This window comes from Vanessa atalanta, chromosome Z (assembly GCF_905147765.1).
Source record: "Vanessa atalanta chromosome Z, ilVanAtal1.2, whole genome shotgun sequence".
Lineage (NCBI taxonomy): Eukaryota > Metazoa > Arthropoda > Insecta > Lepidoptera > Nymphalidae > Vanessa > Vanessa atalanta.
The window spans coordinates 9,404,957-9,428,556 of record NC_061902.1 but is presented as its reverse complement, the minus strand read 5'-3'; the positions used below and the strand labels follow the sequence as shown (position 1 = coordinate 9,428,556).

General features: G+C 31.9%; 1 protein-coding gene across 4 annotated transcripts in view; it reads left to right on the top strand.

Moving 5' to 3' along the window:
• The window catches only part of LOC125075752 (MAGUK p55 subfamily member 7), a 28,866-nt gene extending 6,950 nt beyond the window's left edge, over positions 1-21,916 (top strand). For all 4 annotated transcript variants that reach the window (XM_047687473.1, XM_047687471.1, XM_047687474.1 and 1 more), the window contains 3 exons: positions 11,438-11,608; positions 12,840-13,012; positions 13,094-21,916. In XM_047687473.1, the coding sequence (XP_047543429.1) occupies positions 11,438-11,608; positions 12,840-13,012; positions 13,094-13,270 (521 nt within the window). In that variant the 3' untranslated portion in view covers positions 13,271-21,916. The remainder of the gene's footprint in view (positions 1-11,437; positions 11,609-12,839; positions 13,013-13,093) is intronic.
• The last annotated feature ends 1,684 nt before the right edge of the window (positions 21,917-23,600 follow it).

Here is a 23,600-nt window from a genome sequence, read left to right as displayed (position 1 = left end):
GGAAAAAGTTATTTCGTTTGTTTATTGAAATGTTTTTTTAAACGAATTTATTCATATTAAAGTCAATAATCAATGATATATGTGCCATTTTAACATAAGATTTTTCGCGTTTTTTACAATTTTTCGCGTGTTTTTAAAGATGTGCGGTCAAGGGTGTGCGATTTTTGTGAACGCTATGGTTATTATCATATAATAATATGACGCTGTTCGTTGATTTATGACTAAAGCATTCATCACCATAAACAACCCACAATTTTCGATGAGCCTGTGCTGCACTTTTTCCTTTTTGAAAGTAAAAAATTAAATATAGTGTATACGACCCTTTTGGAATCTGCATTTTCAATATTCAGTAACTTTTAAATAAGTATACGAACGAATAAATAAACAACACATAAGTACATAAAGAATATAAAAATGATAAACCCCTTAAACTAGGGAATGGAAGTTTGAGAGAAAATTGATATAAAGATTTTTCGTTATTATAAATAAAACTAAAAATATCTGATAAAATAATAATGTAACCCATTATAAATAACACAAAAAACGCAACGCACGAAATATACTTCATACATAGGAATCAAATTTGAAATTTTTAATAGAGCATTCTTTATCCGTGAAAACTTTCAGTATGGGTCGCGTGTGTTATCACCATACACAAATATTCAAGGGCTAAGTGAGTAATTCTCTCATTGATATTGGCTCAACCAGATTCTCTCTTTCCCACAGAAGAACGCACTCTAGCACTCTCTAGAGTGATTTTTATCGCAAAATTTTCACCTTATAAGTATTGACTTTAGTAGTATTAATGCACAGTAGTCAGGTACATTCGAATATAATCGCCTAAGAGCCAACTATCGTCCTGTTCCATCACTTAATATAAGCAGTAAACTACCAAAAAATGAAGTGCAAGACAACACCAGAAAAAAAAATTGTCACAAGCAACTTACAAAAAGAATTGAAATTCCACCAAAAACATTTTCATGTAAATTGTTGCCAAGATGAGACCATATGACTTGCACTGTCAATAAGTTGAATAAAAATAATATACAAGTTTGTGCTTTAACCGCTATAAAATGACCATTTGTCGTATCTCCACGGCTTGAGAACATCTCATCTTCTCATTGTCGCCACAGCTACTTGGCTTTGATGTTTCGAGCTTCGATCAGTTCTGCGGTCAATGAAGGTAAAGCCAAATTGCCTTCAAAAAAGCTTGGTGAGCTCAGCAAGGCCAGACGGTATTTCACGTCGGCCTATCGCCTAAAACTATATATAGCGCGATTTCTAAGACATTTACTGCCTCGCACAATCACTCTGTGGAACCAGCTTTCGCCGGCGGTTTTTCCGAACCGATACGACTTAGGAACCTTCAAGAAACGAGCGTACTCATTTCTTAAAGGCCGCCAAGGTACTCATTTCTTTACATGAAAATGTTTTTAGTGGGATACTTTTTCACCTACCTATTATGAATCTGGCAAAATTGCTAGTTGCTTAGTAACTTATGTTTAGCAAATATTTCTCAATCAATCATTTATTGTCATGTTCGACTGCCTTTAGTAAGTTTGGTCAGCAGATTAAATATATAATTTATTTATTTTTTTTATTTCAAAAGTTACACCATTAACTTATCACTAAGCACTTAAAATTAATATCTGACTTGAGTAACATACAAAGTGATACATACGTCTTTAAAGGTGTAAACAACATTGATCGAATTACGTTTTATCAACAAATACTTAACTAACTAACTGTCTATTCTCTAAAACAAACGTACTCCAAAGATTTATTATACTTTTGCAGCTTGACTGTTTATTAAGCAGACACATGATAATATAAGCAGACTTACACCTATTGGTTAATTTGTTGACAGTCTAACATTGTTAGCAGATAACGGTTGCAGCCTGATTTATTACAAGCTAAATCTTTGTATGCTGAATGATGTTCAAATGATTTAATGGATTGTTTTTGTCGCAAATCAATTTCAATCAATCAATAACGGCAAACCATTTAATTGCTTGCCATATTTTAGTCTTATTTTTTTTAAACGATTATAAGCTATGCTACATCATAAAACATAATTGAAATATAAAAACTTATTATAAATGTTTATTTTTTTTATTATAAGTGTTTATTTTTTATGCATCGTGTCTGAACTATTTCACCGACAGTAAATTGCATTAAAAAATCGAATGCGTAACTAAACCGTCTCTATTACTTTAATATGTACAGTATAAAAATTTAACTTGCACGTATCACGCACGCACTTGAAGCTTATGTCGGTGCTATTCTGATACGTTCTTAATAGATTGATTACCGTCCTGACGACTTCGCGAAGGGGCCGCTACCAGTCACCTATTAAATCGTGATGATGATTTAATGTCACTTATGATCCTTCGAGAATGCTCACCTAAATTCCCTTTAATACAAGGTTTACCACAAAGAAGACTAACACGTATTTTTGTTTCCGAATAAAATAGTTTTCAATAATCATTTATTTAAGGCACAAGAAGCATGATATTTACAATAAATTGAATTTTGGAAATTTTGACCTTGAATATGTTAAGACATGATTTTACGAGAATTTTGAGCATTATTTTACCACATTTAAAGTTAAAGACTTCAATATTAGCTTTCATTCCGAGATTGATACTTATTTTTGCTAAAGTGACTGGACTATATTACTAATTAATTTATATTTAGAGTCATCCAATAATTAAAAAATGATGGCTTGTAAGAAATCCTTAAATTTTTGTCATTTTTATTTTTCGTGATTCTTAATTTTATTCAATACTTGGCTTACGTTGGCGAAACCTTAAGATACACGAAAAGAAAGTACTAGGAAATTGTACGTCTTAAAAATGCCTACAGAAAAGTATGCGATGTCATATTCGCATATATATTTTTAGAAACATTTATTGTAATTATTTTTATCTTTTACAGATTAATAAAAAAATATAGATTATGTGTGAAACCATTTTCTCCCGTTTATTATTAATTATTGTTCTGATAAATGTGTCAATTATGTCCTTGGCTATTTAATGTAGGTTAAAAAAATATAGCTATCTATTCGAATTAATGTTTAAGAAGATATCAAAGAAATCTTTCCTTTGATGTCCTTTCCAATTTACTTACTTTTTTATGACAAATTTTATATATCAAGATTTTCGCTTCGAAAGAAGCGACGAAGATCGCAATCGCGTTTCGTAGAGGAATGTTATATAACTCAACACTACGACTTCAAGTAGCGAACAGTAACCGTAAACTTCTGTCAATATGGTACCCTTACTTAGTGTACTTAATGCATATGTTACGCGCTTTTATATTTTTTTAAACGCTATTAAATTAACTCAATTAAGATCTACTGTTTGTTGTCGGGTATCAGATTAATATGTTAATGCTTGTCCATTATATGATAAGAATGAAGGAAGAATGGGCCATCTGATAATGTAAGTGGTTACCATCGTTCATAGACAATAGCGCTGTCAGAAATATTAAACATTCCTTTCATCGTCGATGCGCCACCAACCTTGGAAACTAAGATGTTATGTCCCTTGTGCCTGTAGTTACACTGGCTCACTCGCCCTTCAAACCGGCACACAACAATACTGAATACTCCTGATTGGCGGTAGAATATCTGATGAGTGGGTGGTACTTACCCAGACGGGCTCGCACAAAACCCTACCACCAAATAAAAGTCAGTATACATTGAATCTTTTCTCATCCCGATATTTCAAGTTTTAAAGCCTATTTACTAGAGAACTTATTAATTTGAAGTACTTGGTAAAAGTTCTTTAGGCTAAGTCTAAACATAAACTATGGAGAATGTATCTTGATGTACGAGTACAGCATTATATGATGAAAATTACGACGATAGTGAGAAGAACAGTGAACTTCCCTTTCAAAGTTTTGAGATATTTGACTTTTTCACTTTTTGAACCATTGATATACACTCGTACTTGCGATGGTGTTTTTTTTTGTAGTCATTCAGTTTAGTGCTATTTTATGTAAGTTTAAGAGAAGTTAGCCGATGCTCGACGACGGGAGGTTGAGATCGCACTCATGAACAACTACATCGATACAAACCAACGCAATGTATTTGTGGCCAAAAGGATTATGATCTGGGTAATTGGTTGTATGCAGGCAACCATTGGTTATATAGTTTATATAGATAAGTATTATAATTATTGTGTTTGTAATTATTTACACCTGAACACAAGTAATTTCAAATAGAAACGTTTGTCCAAATCTGATCATTAAAAAAACGTGTTACAATATCCACTGTGAAGGTTTAGGTAAATGTTGCTTTCATAAGTAAGTATACAAAACTACGATGAAACTGACGTGCATTAATATTTAATTGAAATATACAATCAAAATTTTTATTAAAATTATTTAAAAAAAGCGAATAGAGTTCTAGCATATATTTTATTATATAACTAGCTACCCGCCCGGCGTCGCACGGGTGCAATGCTCATACTAAATATACTACAGAATGTCTTATTATACAATGTTTACAGCTTTTTCAGTTAGTTCGGGGGCATATTGATCTTTATTACATATACAATGTATTTAAGGTACTTAACTTGATAAGTATTAATGCTGTTTTATTAGAAATCGCTTCGCTAATAAGCCATTATTTCTCTTTAAAATTAAAGGATAAAAAATGGATATTGTGTTATGCCTAAGAAAAATTCACATACCATCGCGGACTTTTTTGTAGACTTTAAAAGTGTACAATACTGTAGTGTATTCATCTCATCTCATCTTTTAGCCGGAGGGGCGGCCTCTGCTGGGCACAAAGGCCTCCCCCAAAGATCGCTACAACGACCGCTCTTGACCAGCTCGCAACCAGCGGGCATTATAAATATTAAACTTCCTCTTGAATCACTTTATCAATTAAAAAAACCGCAGCAAAATCCGTTACGAAGTTTTAAAGATCTAAGCATACATATGAACAGGCAGACAACGGGAAGCAACTTTGTTTTATACAATGACGTGATTTGATCATATTTATCGCTTAAAGCTTATATCAAAACAAATCAGTTTGGTCTTGGTTTTAATGATGAAGCTGCTCATTTACATTAAAACTTATTTGTAAAAATAATATTATTTGAATCTTTTGCTAACGTGTTTCTCTGGCACTGAATACAAATAACATAAAAACAATAAAACTTAAGATAAACAATTAAAAGTTACTCTCGCCTATAAATTAAAATTATCTAATAATATTAATATTTCTAAAAATTATAATTATCTAATTCGTGTAATATCAATGTCCCTCGGTATCAGATTCGTGATTACTTTGATGAAACATCGTACCAAACTCAAAATAATACTTTTAATTTTTTATTCTCCTAGAATGATTAGATTAGAATTATTCTTTTAGAATTTTTCAAATCGCGTCACTCTATCTGCCCCATTCGTGGGGTTCCTCAAGACTGGATTAATAAATCCAGTCTGAGTACGGACCTCGACTAGATTTCCTACTTATATCTCGGAGCTCCTGCTACCATTCGCAGGCATCGGTTTTGTTGGATCTGTATCATCGGCGGCAAAGGCCAAGCAAGATTCACATACAAGATGACGACCCAGACGAACTATGTGAGCTCCGTAGATAGTTTGTTTGATCTTCTTCGACGATCAGCATGTGAAGAGGGTAAAGTTTCGACCTATGAGTCGCATAATGATTAAACGCTTTGTTAACGGTTGGGACCATGTGACACCCCCAAGTAGCAAACTGAAGTCTACCAATCCATTTTCTGGCCTCGTAGGGTGAGCTGTGAGGTGAGGTGAGTAGGTGAGCAAAGGCCTTGCATCAGCTTACCTTGAAAGGCCGGCAACGCACCTGCAAGCCTCCCGGTGTAGCAGATGTCCATGGGCGGTGGTAGTCACTTTCCATCAGGTGACCCTGCTGGCAGGGTCAGAAAGTCAGAAGTGGCAAACGAGCAGGAGCTCTACTTCTGACATCAAAAAAAAAAAATGAACAGAACGGCTTTCTTGCTGACGATGACGGTCATCTTCCACTTATCAAAACATTCCTGAGGCACATCCAGCAGACGCTACATCTTGTTTGCCGCGTCGATTTTATGGTAGGAGTACGAGAAACACGCACTGTTGTTCGCGTACAGGGCCTACATGAATGTCCAAGTAGAGGCGATAGTGACGTTATTTTAAATTTAAAATAAAACCCAAACGTGGTTTCCTACAACACGACCGTCACAACAACTTAGACATCCTCGTGTGTAGTATCTGAAACAAGAAGCATATTTGCGAAATAAAACAATTTTGCTAGGGTTACGCTACTAAGGTTGGGTTAAGAACAGTAAAATACGGTTACTTAAACAAAACGAAAGAGAAAAGTAAAGAAAATCAAATCAGTATTAATTTTTAAATCTGTAGACATTTAATTTGAATACATTTTTTTCATCCGGCCATCAATAGGTGCTTCTTCAGTCAAACCCACATTATTTATTTTTATAATCAAAAATATCAGGCTCATTTAAGATATTTTTGATTATAAAAATAAATAATGTGGGTTTGACTGAAGAAGCACCTATTGATGGCCGGCAATTAAGATATACATTATCTCAGATCAGACTATCTCTGCCTGCCTCAATATTCAATACGCTTTAGAAATGTTTATTTCGAAAATGTTTATTTTAACCAAGTATGCAAACTATTTATACAAATTTAAATTAAAACCTATAGTTTGGTTCGTTAACTTCATAACAGCATAGTATCATATCCTTAAGTTTACTGGAAACAAAAATTGGTTTTAGTCGGTTTATTGATAAATCAGTTTTTATAATAAAAAAAAGTTGTAAAAGATAAAAGATGTATTGCCTCCACATGCCCTTATTACAGATTCCAATCGTTTTCGCATAGATATGAATAGATATCCTATTATAATATTGTTCCATGATTGTAAAATCGCTGTTTTTGTTAATGTTATGGGCATACTGTTACTCGGATAAACAGCTTTTTTGAAACTGTCCTAAACATGCACAATGGGATTAAGATCTAGACTGCGTACTAGCAAATAATATTGCGAAGAGGTACGCAGCATGGTATTGTCTAACTCGTGCGACGGCGTGGGGTCGTATATTATCTTGCAAGACAGTATAATATTCGTCTATTTATCCGCATGATTTTTAAAAACCTCTGATATATAGCGTTGTGCCGTAAACCAGCTCTTCTACCGTTTTTACGAACCATGTTGATGAACACAAGTTCCGTTCGCCCGATTATTGAAATAGCACTCTACACTATACATGAACCGTCTTCAAAAAAACACGCTCCTCAATGCAACTTTGAACATCTCTCTTTTTACGTTGACGATAAATAAAACAAATTCGCCCACGGAAAATAGTCTTGTGCAGATTCCAGATAGTGCTGCAGCATCAGGCCAGGGTTACAATTTTATTGTAACATCATTGAAGTTTTTGAGCAGATGAATATAATTCTCTGATCTCTCTTCAATAACTTGAAAAGAGCTAATCTTCTCGCTGCACACATTCCTAGATCATAGTTATGATCATTGAGTCATCTTCCAAATTAAAAAATGGTTTTAGAGCTACGATGCCATAGTTTTATTCGTAGTTGAACAAACAAAAACAAAGAAAACCCATCAAAGACATTCAGATCTCTGTATTATCTTCAGAGCTACATTTATTTGTGTCTGATCAACGGCTCCCCTAGATACAATAATGAATAATTACTCAATACATTTACCATTTCTGACCAAAAGTTAAAATAAAGAATCTTCTAGAAAAAGGGGCTCACTGGAGAAGCTCCAAGAAACCTTATTGAAGTCTTATCGAAAGGCTTTCAGAATTTCGGTTCTACTAGACTCACAACCTAAAAATTAAAGTTGTTGTTTCAATATTCTGCAATATTTAAAGCCGCCTAACCCGTGTTATGAATTTTACGTAAGATCACTGGAACATAACATGTAACCAACAATTCCATCTTCCATATTTAAGGGTTTCCAGTATTATCTAGAAATCCCAAGGTCAAACAAATAAACTTTATATGTTGAACTTGACTTAAAGGAAGGTTGCTTACCTCATAGTTCAGGATCCATACTCAATTTTTGCATTTGGTTACTATCAAGCTAATGTTTCGTGAGGAGACGCCCAACAATTTCCTGTACGAAAACTCTCGATTGTGGTAGGTAACAGAGGTAGCGGGGATAAAATATGTGTTATAAATCGACATATTAGCTTGATAGTAATCAAGTACAAAAATGGAACATGGATCCTTGACTATGGACGTATATGTTGCTTTTTCTAGATCAGGAAAATTGGGGGTGGATACGCTTGTGCGTATCGTATATGAGATGCTTAGGTATAAACATGAAATATTCTCGTAATTTGGCCATAAAAAAATATAAAACATTTTCCCTTACTTCCAAAAATAATAATGATACTAATTAATTTTCAAAATTAAATTTATTTTAACGTTCTAGAGTCTAGAAATTTCTTTCATTTGCGTCATCAGAGATGTTATAATATAGTGCCGAGTGCGTTCAACAGGCACCTTGCGTGTATACGTTGCGTACTAGTCCATTCTGAATAGCGCATGCTTGTTGCGCTGTAGGCGGCCTAGACAAGGGCTATGAGCGAGATAGCCTATAAGTATTGATTAATGTCCCCGAAATGAACTACGACGCAATATATGCTATGAGATTATTTGTTATGATTGCTTGCAACATTTAACTACAATATTTTACACAATTTAAATTGTGTATACCTTGTAGTTTGAAACAGATTTGATTTATAAAATGTATCTCTCATAAGATATAATTTACTTTTTGACAAAAAAAATGATATGATTTATAGTCTACAGTACAATATAATTAAAATTATTAAATAATTTTAAAAATTAAGATAGAGCTGAAACTTTACGAGTAGGCCTAACTTTTCTCTCTTCGAAAATTTTCGAATGTGGTGGAATAAGTAGTAAGAATTTAGAAATTCATCAAAACAAAGGAAGGTTGTTAGTGCTCCAGATGCAAGATAAAAAATCATTTCCTGATAATAGTATGTATTTCTAGTAGACGAAAATATAATGTCCCTTAACAAACACTAAGTACAGTATATACGTCATCCGGCATTATCAGTGCTTCAAAATTTCTATCTCTGAAGATGATGTTCAAATAATTGTTATTATGAAATATGAAAACGAGAATATTAAAATGATTTATAATGAAGGAATTCCGGTTATTAATTTTTCTATAGGATAGGATGGTGTAGCTCTTATCTGGACATATAATGAAGCTCAAATAATTCCAGTATCAAAAAGACAATCCTTACGGTTAGGCTGCTTTTGGTTATTTATCTATTTTTCAATTTCAATTAAAAGTTTTTAAGTATCTATATATGTACTATATTTAAAAAAAAATACATTTGAAGTGGTAAGTTTGACCATTAGAATGGACTAACAATGTTATCGATCAACCAAAATGCGGCGTAAAAACTTGTTACGTTTTATATAGACGATTATTTTACACTTCAGTAAAAATATATATTCATCCTATGAATATATATTTATAGAATAATTAATTAGTTAAAATATTTTTATTTTTTACTAGATGTGGACCCGATTGAAAACCCATCGGAAAACACAGTAACGTTTGTCTTTTACTTATAAGTAGAAATGTTTGAAATATTAAAGTTTTATATTTCAAACATTAAAAAATTTGGAATTTCTATACGAACTTTTTCTAAGCGCTGTAACAATTGAACTGCGCTGACTTTTTATTTATATGTGTGATGAATTTTCAAAAACGCTTTGACAACTATTTTTCACTTATAAACAGAAGGCTAATACCGATTTACATATTTCATCAATTACAATTTCTCGCAATTAGATGATGAATTAAAAAAAAATTGGATCTTTCATAGCTCATTAAGCCTAAATACAGATTTGTATCTTTCTAATATCAAATGTGACGAGTTCCATAAAATCTTTCATCCCCTTAGAAGATACATCTTGAAAATTCCTGTATTAGTGAAATTTTTTTTTTCAAAAATGAACTTCTATGTTAAGAAATTTCATTCTGCTAGACCTATATGGGGTCAGAATATGCGAACATTCAGTCATTTTAAATTTTTATTAAGTAGACTAGTATTTTTCAAACAAAGAACATCATGAAACAAAGAGTGTTGCTATATATTCATAGCTTGTTCTGTAGCTGCGTCCGGGTCATGTCAAATACGCATGCTCATATCTAGAGTAAACAAGAAGTCTTGCAGCATGCAGGTGCGAAAGAGACTGAAATAAATGCACCGTGCAGATATTGATTTGGGTGTAGCTGGGACGCAACATGTATCACAGTATGAAATATGAATGTTTTAAATTGGCGTGATTGCGAACTATATGCTATACGTTTTAATTTAAATGTTTATTTATGCTTATTTCATAAATATAATCAGTAGCTATTTAAATATTTCTAAAATATCCTTATTCTCGCGTTTATATAGCACTTCAATGTGTGCGGATTATAGAATGCCTATTTAGCTGAATAATTATGTAAAATGTAAAAAATACGAAGAGATAAAACGATTCCATGCTTCTTCTGTATACATTTAACACATCATTTAACTCTAAACTAAATTGTAATACATTTTCGATAGTAAAATAGTTAGTGTGATAGTCTCTCCTCTCGACTTTAGGTAGCATTTGAAATGGTGGTAATTGAAGAAAACGCTTACCTGCCATTATCCTCGTGTGAAATATTACATTATTATAATAGTACACTCAATCGTTTGAATATGATATTTTTGTTACATTATAATTTGGAAACATGAAAAAGATACTCTTATTATTCATCAAAATCGGCCTCAAGACTGCGTAGGTTTCATACCTTTCCTCGTGATTTTGGGTCATGACCAACCATAGTTCAAGCAAATATAAAATTATTTCATTTTTAATTGCTGTGAATTACAGCGATGTGTTGAAACGAACATTCACAACAAAAACATATTTTAATAAACATTTTCTAATAAATAATAAAAAGTAATTGTAATATTTTTTATCGGCAGTTTTGTATACGCATGAACTTTTATGTGTGATCAGTAAGTCGAACAATAAATCTAACGTCATACATCAGCAGTTCTACAATACATACATAAATTTTGCATTATTAATATGACCCTTGACATTGAGCGTAGTTGGTCTTGAAAATCAAGAAATCTATAAACCATTATACATTCGCGCATCCTTACTGCGCACCTGACGTGGCTTACGTGCATGGGACCATCTTGTACTCAATTCATTTGCGCATGTGCTACGTAACCTGAGACAATGCGTTTTTAATATTCCCCGGGCCCAGGGCTCAGTTTTAGTTCAGTTCTCTATCAGTTCGGTCCTGTGTTTTGTTGGTTTTTTTATTTATCTGTTATTATGGTTTAATAACTTAACAAACTTTACAACTCAGATACATCTCGTGCTCAAAAAACCAGTGAACAAAATGGAAAAGAATATGTTTTTGTCACGCGTGAAAAAATGGAACAAGACATTTCGGAAGGGAAGTTCATAGAGCACGGGGAATACAAAGGGAATCTGTATGGAACATCAGCAGAAAGTGTGGAAACTATAGTGAACTCAGGTAAGTTTTGGAACATTTATGTATAAATTATTTTTTTCATGTATACCGTATACGTAATATATTATAAGTATATTATAATGATATTAAACTATATTTTATTTATATTATTTAATTGTATTAAAATCTGAGCGACTTTGAAACAATTTTCACTTCATAGTATATATCAGTATCCCACTCTTTAGATACTGGAAATAATCATCTAAATCGCTTCTAAAGCCCCTGCGAAGTGCATCGCGATAATAATCAATAATATTGCAATATATCGATTTGCCAAAGTTGCGCATGCTCGTGAAACTAATTTAATGTACTTCGCAACACCTTGCACAGGCGTATTGTAAATGACGCATTGACGGTGCACGATGCACATGCGCTTGGTGAACGACGCAGTATTCCTGCACATGCGCTTCAGGTGACTGCGTTTAAGTGTATGCGTTTTGAGTTTGACAACGAAGTTGCGTTATTGCACATACCCTTCAAATGACACTGCGTCAATGCACATGCGCCCTATTCATGACGCCTACGTCTTAAATGCGCCTAATATTAACCGACCTTAACGCAAAAACGTTGACATCTTAAACTATTATAATTACGTTAGTAGGTTGTTTTCGTTTTTACTTGCTGGCGTATTTAGATATTCGAATAATTTCCTTCATATTATGGATACACACACATATGTATATGTATATTCTATATCGACACTTGAAAGGCAACTATTACTAAGCGACATAAATAAACTTTACAGGGGAGCGACTATCTTGTAATTTAACAATATTATAGCACTGATCACGCTAAATTGTATCACATTGAATATATTTAAACAAGAAAAAAAAACAAGCAGTTGGACAGTAAATTAATAAAGCAGAGGTATAGTTCTGTTTACTCAAGAAGGCATATACTTGATATTTCTAATATTAGAATTCCATAATTGCTAGGTATCATTCAAATTACTTGATTTTTGTCGTTTATTAAGCACAATATTGGAAATTTTAAGTCATATTACATAAGAATATATAAGCGGCAGTAAAATTCGTTTCAGAACATCAGTCGCTTAGAAACATACATGTAACCTATTTTACGTATGTATTTGTGTCTCTTAGTAGTAGTAGCCTCTAAAGCGTCGTATAAATATAAATAGATATATTGATTTAATGTATTTTACATATGTATTATTATTAAATAGTATAATATGGAATATATACATTATTAGTAACAATTGTAAATTATATTTTAGGGCGCGTATGTGTTCTGAGTCCTCACTGGCAAGCCTTGAAGATGCTGCGAACCCCGAGACTGCGGCCGTACATTATATTTATAAAACCACCATCGTTAAAGACACTTTCCGAAACAAGGACTGCTGCGAATGCGCGCTCGACATTTGACAAGGAGAGCTCGAGAGCTTTTACAGTTAGTGTCTATATATATTTCAAGTTCAGGTGCTCTTGAGTTTTGTTACCGTATCCATTGACATACATCTCCTTTTCACAGGAAGAGGAGTTCGCAGATATTATAAGGTCATCGAATCGTATAAATTTTCTGTATGGCTACATGTTTGACGAGGAAATAGTAAATGAAGATCTGGCTACCGCACTCACACAGCTTCTGAAAATGGCATGGCGGGTGCAATCCGAGCCGCTTTGGGTCCCGGCGGCTTGGGTGCAGTAAGATGTATCCGGTTGTAACGTTAGTTTAAGTTAGTTCAATTCTAGTCAAATTTTTGTTCGGTTAGGATTTTTAGAATAATTTTGTTAATATTTGTTAATTATTTATAGACCTTTCAGTATTTTTTTTTTATTGTAATCGCTGGCAAAAAAAATATCAGTCATTATATTTTCGCGTTCTTTCGTATTTCTATTTATTTTGTCCTTTTGATGTAAAAATGTATATACTTGTGTTTTCAATTTATGTGCCCCTTTAGGTATAGATATATTTATTTATAAAAAATATTAATCGTCCTATGTGTGCGTAATCTCTAAACCCACGAAAACTCCAATGCTTTAGACCCGTAACTGCAATCTGCGTGATTTTAGATGTGTTCCTTTGATAAATGATCATTAATAGGTTAATTTGGTTCGAGGCGATTGTAAAATGTTAATAAAAGTAACGTTATAACAGCACCACCTGAAAGCCAGCGACGGAGTATTACATTAAATTATATTATATTATAGGAATATCCGAGCTGTTACTTCAAATGCTACACGTGGAGCATTGAGCGTATAGCACGAAGGAAACTTAATGAAGTGCAAAATCTTTAAATCGCTAACTCTCATGATAATCATCCTCATTATTCATGAATTACCAAACCGTATTAATACATAAGTTTAGTTAATAAGTAAGTCTTCCTTGCCGTGCTATATGCTCAATGATGTGTGTGATAAAATGTTTAATCAAACCTTCTTTAACTGAGTCACGAAATCTCTTCGAGCCGTCTCCAGTACTCTATATATCGACGATTGGCTCACCGCGTTTATGTTATTTTCACAAATCTTCGTATATTTCATAGAATTAAGGATATATACAAATACTCATTAGGTAACGTATTGGTAACGATGTTGTAGTATCGGTTTGCAATATTTATTAGCTTATTTACTATTCGTATTACAATTCTTATCAGTAATCAGAACTCGATACACGATGGTTCCAGTACTCTTAGAGCCCTTAGTTCTTGTATCGGATCTTTTACTTCTAGTCACGATAACTGTACTCACACGCGGTAGGACTTGCGACCTTCTGATCTTTATTTATTGGAATAAATTGTTGGAAAGTAGAATGACTTAATCGAAGTAATAAGTAATCTACGAGCCTCCTTCGAAGCCCTAAAGTTTACTAGAGCGCCTCTATTTAATCTTTCAGAGACGCGCCATTACGTGTCTTTAATAAAAATCTTATATTATATTTATTTTTTATCGTAATTAGTATGTAAACGTGTTAAGGGTGATCGATATTCCCCGCACTCTCTATCGCTAAAGGCAAAGGAACAGTAGTTGTAAATACCTAGTTCGTACAAGAGTATTTTCTCTTAGAGTAAGTAATGTATATTATAAAAATATTTTCCGACATTTGCTTGAAAACGTAGTTCTTAGAATAGGGATTTTATATCCAAGGATTCCACCGTTGCGGACATTTATTTAAATATTATTATTGATATTTAGATAAATGTTGTATCTGAGTGAGGTTAATGTTAATTTAATAAACTATAATAAGAAAGTTAATTTGTATTTAAAAGCCAGTTAAAAGTTTTGGTCGTTTCTTAAAAATTCGGCTTTTAAATGTCCCATTGTTGGGCTAAAGCGCCTTAGTGGTGTACACCTGTACTAGATTCTCATCTGTTACACGCAGGTTTCCTCGCGACTTATTATTCATTGGGCCATCTCGGTTCGCCTAAAACAAGAAAATAATATTTTTCTTTATACAATTTTGAATTTAGTATTCAATCGGGATCAGCTTGATCATCATTTTTAAAATTTTGGACAGAGTAAATAAATTGAGTCAATAAACATGTAACAAAATTCAGTAAATTTTTAATTATAAAAAAAAAGACGTTGGATGTCTATCATCAGTAAGAGAATAAAGGAAATTGCGAAACCTAAACAAAAATAAAAACTAATTAACCCTTATTTTAACGGATTTAAATTTATTTTCGTTCCATTTTAATTTTGAAAAGAACTGTGGTGACAAAATATCAATGATAGATCAAATATGCTTTACGTTAAAATTTATAAATTCGTCTCAATTGGTTTGACTCATTTATATTCAGTTCATTTCATAATTTAAAATACTTGCCCGATTCGTGTATCTGTAGTTCTGAATATAATAACTTGACGGAAAGCGTAACTGCCGTTGAATAAGAACTTTTCAACGAGTTAATAAAGCTGATGCCTAGACTTGGCATGTTGTGATGTATTAAAATTATTTTCTTTTAAATTTTCGATCAAGCAATTGTAAAATTTTAGCAACTAACGTTATAACAGCACCACCTGAAAGCCAGCGACGGAGTATTACATTAAATTATATTATATTATAGGAATATCCGAGCTGTTTACTGCAGATGCTACACGTGGAGCATTGAGCGTATAGGACGAAGGAAACTTAATAAAGTGCAAAATCTTTAAATCGCTAACTCTCATGATAATCGTCCTCATTATTCATGAATCACCATACTGTATTAATACTTAAGTTTAGTTAATAAGTACGTCTTCCTTGCCGTGCTATATGCTCAATGGTGTGTGTGACAAAACGCGTTTACTAAGTACTTTTCTTTACCTGAATCGAATACTCTTCGCTTCTTGAGACCTTTTTGAAATCTTCGTTAGAAATATAGAGTCAGGAGTTAATTGGTTATATATTATTTGGTCTGATTAATTGGTATTCTATATTCGCTTATTCGCTCCGTAATATCGTTCGTATATCTTAGCTCTTCCAATTAACTCTTAAAGTCGAGATGTTTTGAATAAAGTTTATTGTATCTTTGCTCATAATAATCGGTAAATTTTCTATTCGAAAGGTACTTCCATAATTATATCTCTTATTAAGGTAAAATATTTGAAAATAAAAACAACATTGATTATTAAAATACAATGTCGGAGACTATCTGAAGAAATAGTAGATTTTATATAAAATAAAAATAAAAAGGAAAAAAAAAAGATAGATTATAATATTTAAAAATTAAAATAATAAAAACAATTACGTTATTAGTATGTACAATCAAATCGTAACTTCCATTACTAGAATATCCCTAGGGAATACTTACATGTAATTTTAATAATTTAATTTTAACTTGGCCAGACTATTGCTTCTATAGGTTCATATAGATTAGTTTATGTATTCTTTATTCAATATATTTGCATTGAATATATTTACGGTTATAATCAAAATTTTCTTATAATTTCAAATCCGCAGCTACGATTCCGGTATTCATTAAAATAATTTAACGTAATGTACTTAACATATTTTATTTATTCATTTATTTAGTTCCGTTTAATTTTAAAACCTATAAATAATTTACCATTGTTTATTTCAACCCTTTCAGGACAATACATATAGGACATATTTCAGGACAAAATAATAGCGATTGTATATTAAAGTTAATGTTGCCTAGTTTAAATTTTAAAAATATATATATTTTTTTTAATCATAAAGATTTATCTATAATGTTCATACATGGCCTACAAATTTTTTACAAAGTAGTATTTCAATGAAAGTTAATAAGATATAATCATATATAATTATCTCCACTCTTTTCAAATAGATTTAGATTATTTTTCAATGCGATCTCATGGAATAGAATAATGTGATAGATTTAAAAAAAAAAACATATGAAATAAGTTTCTTCGTATTCATAATCGTATATACATAATTGATATTAAGAAATCTTTTAAAGTAAGTTTTATTGGCAGCGATATATATCAGATTAGTAATAAGTAACTGGGTGTTATAAATGTGGAAGAAATAGTTTATGAGTACTCAAATATAACGTTAATAAAACATTATACTATAAATTGTAGTTATGAGAACAGTTATTTTAGAGAAAATCTAATTTTGCTTGTTTTTTTTTTATATATTCGATTGTTTTTTTCTAAACTGCCTCCGAACTGCAGTTATTGCAAATTAGGGGTAATTCTCCTGTGTTTCTCGACGTGCTGTGATGCATTTCAGTAAGCGATATCTTAAATTTATAACGGCTTCTTAATAACATATTTTAGTGATACACTGTTTTCTTTTTTGCTTCGGTATTTATCTACTCTACGTTTTTTATAATATTTTTTTTAACGTATCGATTCTTGACGAAAATAATGTATCGCTTATTTATTGTTTCCTTAAATAATGTCACGTTTTAAGAATTTTTCCAACGGTCATAACTTTGTATATTAAAACGTTAAGGGACGGCTACTAGTAATTAGAATCTATATTCGAGTATAATGCACTTGTATGCTTTGTAATGTTCGGTGTATTTGTAATATTTTTAAACAAAATTATTATCTCGTTGACACCTCGTCTCAAATGAGTCTCTCGTAGTTCATACAATATAATATAGATAGTTACCATTAACTTTCCGTTCGTCTTAAATACGAACGTTGATATACGCTTTAATTTGGTATTCCTTGCTGTTCTTGTCCTTGTGTAAGTTGATTAACTCGTTCGATTATTTATTTGTACATTTAATCTAAGATCTTCCATTCGATTCTTTGGTTACATTTTCAGAAAGTTGTGTTAGTGTGGCGGTGGCGTAGGCACTATTTATAATTCTTCCACTGCGTTCTTCCTATCGATTTTCATCGTTCCGTCTGTTTTATCGTTTTCGTGCGGTATTTATTAACGTGTAGATTCTGTTTTGTTACAATAATTTAATCTTGTGGAACGACAGATAATAATAGCGATTTTTATAGAAAACGTATAAAAAATAAAAAAAAATTCCTAGTAATTAAGACTCTATGGACAAATGGACACCGTCGTAGAGTAAGTGTTTGTTTCGATTTAAGAAACAATAAAAAAATAATAGTTGAAGCGAACTCGGTAAATACGAACGCTTCGGCTTCTTAGAACATCACAATAAATCCGTTTTTAGTCGTAGTCTCTAGTGTAACTCGAGTGGGAATATAATAATGTAGCTATATGTATATCTCAGAATACTACATCATACTACATCATAATACTACTAGTGTTACTAATATAGAGGTGTGACGGAAAGGCAGCGCTTCAGTATGTGACCCGACATACTGGAGCATGTCTAGTAGTTGTTTGTATCTGTTTTCGTTTTTGGTTTGAAATTTATTTTTTTTATTTTCAAGACTCTAATATGACGTATTAGGTTAGTACACAGTTTGATAGATAAGATAAGAAGTGAGTAGGATTAAAAATAGTTTGTTCCAGCAAGCCTTTACATATATTAAGTAGAGTCTGTGTCAAGTATTTGTTCGCGCGTATCTTGGCGCTTATGTTGAGTTTTTCTTTCGTAGAATTTAAAATTTGTCTTGAAATTTCCTTTCGTCCGTTCTTATTGAAACCTATTCACATCTTTATCTTACTTCTTTATCTTTTAACGCGTTTGCGGGAACAAACGATTTGATGAGGCTCGCAAATAACCTAACCGCTATATGGGATATTCGTAGTATTGAACAGAGATATATTTGTAGAATGTAGTTAAAAATAATATTACCTATTTATTATTTTTAATATGTAATAGAAAAAAGATATATGAAAGGCTCAGTTGATAATTATAATACGTATTTGATGTTTGCTTTGTATTTTCTTAGAATAAGTTTAATCTTTCCATATTCGTCGAAGTAGAGCATCCGCACAGTAGGGTGATTTAGTGCTAGCCGTAAGTGCCACGGGAATGCATCGTTGGTACGTACCGTGTGCGAAGTGATAAAAATATATAAAATTAGTTTATAAGGCGTTTCGTGTAATCTTAGCTTCTACGACAGACGAGAATAGCCTCGAAATCACAGAAAAATATACTAAATCGTTAAGTGAATCGGATATTTGATATTTAATAATTTAATTCGCTTTTTGTCATCCGTGCTCAACACATCGTGCCTTTGCTGACAGATAAAACGTTAAGACAAATTCACACCAATTCCGCTACGTCCCCGACGCCTAATGAGCCAGGTCGTCGGCCCAACGATTCGCTGTCGCTGTGATCATATTCGTGTGCTTTCGTGCTTCCTTATCGTCCTTTCACCTTGCAGGCTACGATTTTAAGTCTATCGTTAGTTAGCGGTGCTGGTGTGTTTCATGTCTTATTCATTTGAAATACCTAGCAAAAATATATGAAAAATATTATAGTAGAAATATATATCGTTAGGTTAAGATGCCGAAATTATCATTACGGAGTGCTATCACGTCGAAGAACACCGTCGTTGTTTAAATGTCGATATAACTCGAAAGTTCAGAGACGCTCTCGTATCTATAATAAAGGTAAGGCAATTATTCTCATTATTATTATTTTATTAACTAACTTTGACAATGTTTTATCATACAAATAGGAAGTTCGTATATCGTTCAAATATCTGTAATCTATCGATTCGGAGCCATCGTGTATCGGTTAAATACTTACTAATTGTATTAAATTATATTTGGAGGTAATCTTATAACTGAATCTATTGTCTTGCGACTTGTTTATCACTTAGCATCTGTTGACTATCGAATAGGTTCTTACAATATTTACTTTATACGTAGATTGAGTGACTAGTTATTATGTATTTTTATATAGAATATTAAAATTTCAACTTTTATCTTTAGCTGAAAGTTTGCTTCAGTTAACTTTCTCTATATGAAAGGTGGAATTAAACTGTAGCGGCGGATATAATATACGATGAAGGATGGGATGGATATTTAAATTGATATCTATCGCATGCAACAAATATGAATCAAATTAATTAAAAAATGTCATTATTCGGCCCTTACGTATACCAAAGTATTGGAAACTTCGATTTTGTACTAGGTTTGACCTTCATACAAAAAAAAAATGAATATAAGGATATTATTTTCTTTTGGAATTACCAAAGGAAAATTCGTTTCAATTTTTCAATCTACGATACTATTAATTCTATACTTTCTTCCCCAAGAAAAATATTTTCTGGCGGAGCTTGTATTCGACATTCTGTGGTGTTTTTGAAGCGTGGCGTATCTAGATCTCAAAAGTTTGGTATTTTACGTAGTGTCTAAATAGAATCGTAACTTGCTAGAATTGTTAATTTAAATAGAAACGCTAATTCAGTTCTTAGCACTCACATATAATAATTAATGTTTGAGTGCAAATCACGAGCGTCGTGTAGACGACGTTAATTAAGTTAACTGTGACATTGTGCTTTTTTAAAATATTTCAATTAAATATGAATTATTCTAATTAAAAAAAAAAAACAACTTTAGATTTTGTCCTTGTACCTATTTTATATTATATAATATTTTAGGTTAAAAGTTAATTTTGAGCATGACCTGAGAAAAACGATCTTAGTTTATCATAATGAATCATTTGACATTAATATATTTCAACTAAACTAAGATTGTTCAATGATATTTTTAATAGGCTACATTTGCTATTTGACTTTACTTATACATGCAATCTAATTAATTAAGACAGGAATTTAGCTTAATACACTATTTAAAAAAAAAAAAAACATTAATTATTGCTTAAAAGTCTGAACTAATAATATAGCCAATATTTGCATGAAAGAATTTAATGCACATCTTTTGCTGAAAACACGCCTCTGTTTAAAACGAATACAATCAAATTAAAATAGAAGGGGTACTTTTTACGATGTTGTGAACTTAGCGCGGGACTTCTAAGATCGCAACGTTTGTGGATAGGTTTAACTATATTGCAACTACATGGATAATGTCACACTAAATTTTAAGGCATTAAATGCTGTTTATTATTGAAAACATACACGGAGGTCTAACTAGTTATTAATAGTTTTAGGTAAGCGTAGGTGTACCTAGTTTCTTTTACCCAATGTTTTTTAATAATATTATTATTGTGTGTGGTACGTGAGCACAATAGAAGTCTCCTTATGGTGAACTTATGGTAAAAATTAAATCATTCAATATTAAAACTTATCAATATATTTGGTGACGTATCAGTTGACGTTTTATCATCAAATTAAATTATATTATAATAAAATAATAGTCTGGTTAATTTGTTTAGTTGATTTGGTTATTGTGGCCTAAAGGAATGGTCAATTATTGTTTATTTTTTATCTGTGTTATGTAACCACGGTTCATCGGCAGTCGGCACCTAGATACTGTGTCGTGTTTAACTTGTTCCCACCGCACAATGTGCTTTTTAATAGATTTAATTTTTTATTATAGAAAAGGAGACAATATTATCCGCAACATTTGTATGAAATATTTATTTTAATATTTAAAATAAACAATAGGACATATATTCAAGCCATTTGAAATTTTCTATTGAACTTAATTCTAAAAATTGAATTTACCTCATTGATATGCTGAATACCATCGACAACCTTCAATAGAAAATAAGTTCACTGCTTAGTTCCTCTGATTTATTTCGTCCAGATATTGAAGGAATATTATATTTCATATACTGAATATCAGTCCTATTTCCAAACAATCTGAAATTGACGTTTCTAAAATTTAATATTGTAATGATTCATTGTTCTTGTAAAAAAACAATTGTAACCGTATGTGTAACGGCCGGTATAGACGTAGCAATCTGATACGATATCATTTAGAGAAGCATTACGTGCAATTGCAAAGTCGAATTGCTAACGTTAACTACCGTTACATATGTGGAAGTCATTTTGTCTAATATCACCAGGCGGTTAATAAATGTAATACAAATAATTAATAGTTTTATTTACATATACAAGCCTTTGCGTTTACCTTTAATAAAATAATTATCTTCCGAGAATGTTGCAATATTTAAAACAGTGATCCTGACGATATTACTGTATTTGGTCCGCAGAATTGCCCGCCTCTGTTTTTTCTTGTACTGATCACGCTTGTTTCACCTTCTTCTTAAATTTGTTCAGATACTAGTCATAAAATTCCTGCCAATGTTCAACCTGTAAGAAGGATTCGTTAGTAAACGGTCAAAGAACTTCAATGAAGTACAGATTAATAAGTAATCATTCAGCTATATCCACACCGAGTTTTAGGAGGACATCAGGAAGCTTGCGCTTGCTACCGTAAAGCATTGACAGTGGGCCAACTACATGTTAGAGGGATTCCGGGCTTACAGAAAACGCCTACTTCCAACTACTTCCAACGGACAGTGGTGCACCATCAGTGCCGGATTATCTATTAAACAGAGTAGGCAACTGGGGACATTGTCTAAGGGCTAGACTGGCCAAAAATTGGGAAATAGTGAACAAAATCATTGTGCGAGTTAGCGTTTCTCGCATTTAAATTTAAATTTGAGGGTACGGCATATCTGCGCAATATAGTAATATTTAATTCTTATTAATTATACGTATGATAGTTTGTGAGGTTGTATGGATGTTTTTTACTCTTTCATGCTAAAACTACTGAAATAATTTTAATTAAACTTTCAATAATATGGCTTATACATCAGACATACAGTGTGTGGTACGTGAGCACAATAGAAGTCTCCTTATGGTGAACTTATGGTAAAAATTAAATCATTCAATATTAAAACTTATCAATATATTTGGTGACGTATCAGTTGACGTTTTATCATCAAATTAAATTATATTATAATAAAATAATAGTCTGGTTAATTTGTTTAGTTGATTTGGTTATTGTGGCCTAAAGGAATGGTCAATTATTGTTTATTTTTTATCTGTGTTATGTAACCACGGTTCATCGGCAGTCGGCACCTAGATACTGTGTCGTGTTTAACTTGTTCCCACCGCACAATGTGCTTTTTAATAGATTTAATTTTTTATTATAGAAAAGGAGACAATATTATCCGCAACATTTGTATGAAATATTTATTTTAATATTTAAAATAAACAATAGGACATATATTCAAGCCATTTGAAATTTTCTATTGAACTTAATTCTAAAAATTGAATTTACCTCATTGATATGCTGAATACCATCGACAACCTTCAATAGAAAATAAGTTCACTGCTTAGTTCCTCTGATTTATTTCGTCCAGATATTGAAGGAATATTATATTTCATATACTGAATATCAGTCCTATTTCCAAACAATCTGAAATTGACGTTTCTAAAATTTAATATTGTAATGATTCATTGTTCTTGTAAAAAAACAATTGTAACCGTATGTGTAACGGCCGGTATAGACGTAGCAATCTGATACGATATCATTTAGAGAAGCATTACGTGCAATTGCAAAGTCGAATTGCTAACGTTAACTACCGTTACATATGTGGAAGTCATTTTGTCTAATATCACCAGGCGGTTAATAAATGTAATACAAATAATTAATAGTTTTATTTACATATACAAGCCTTTGCGTTTACCTTTAATAAAATAATTATCTTCCGAGAATGTTGCAATATTTAAAACAGTGATCCTGACGATATTACTGTATTTGGTCC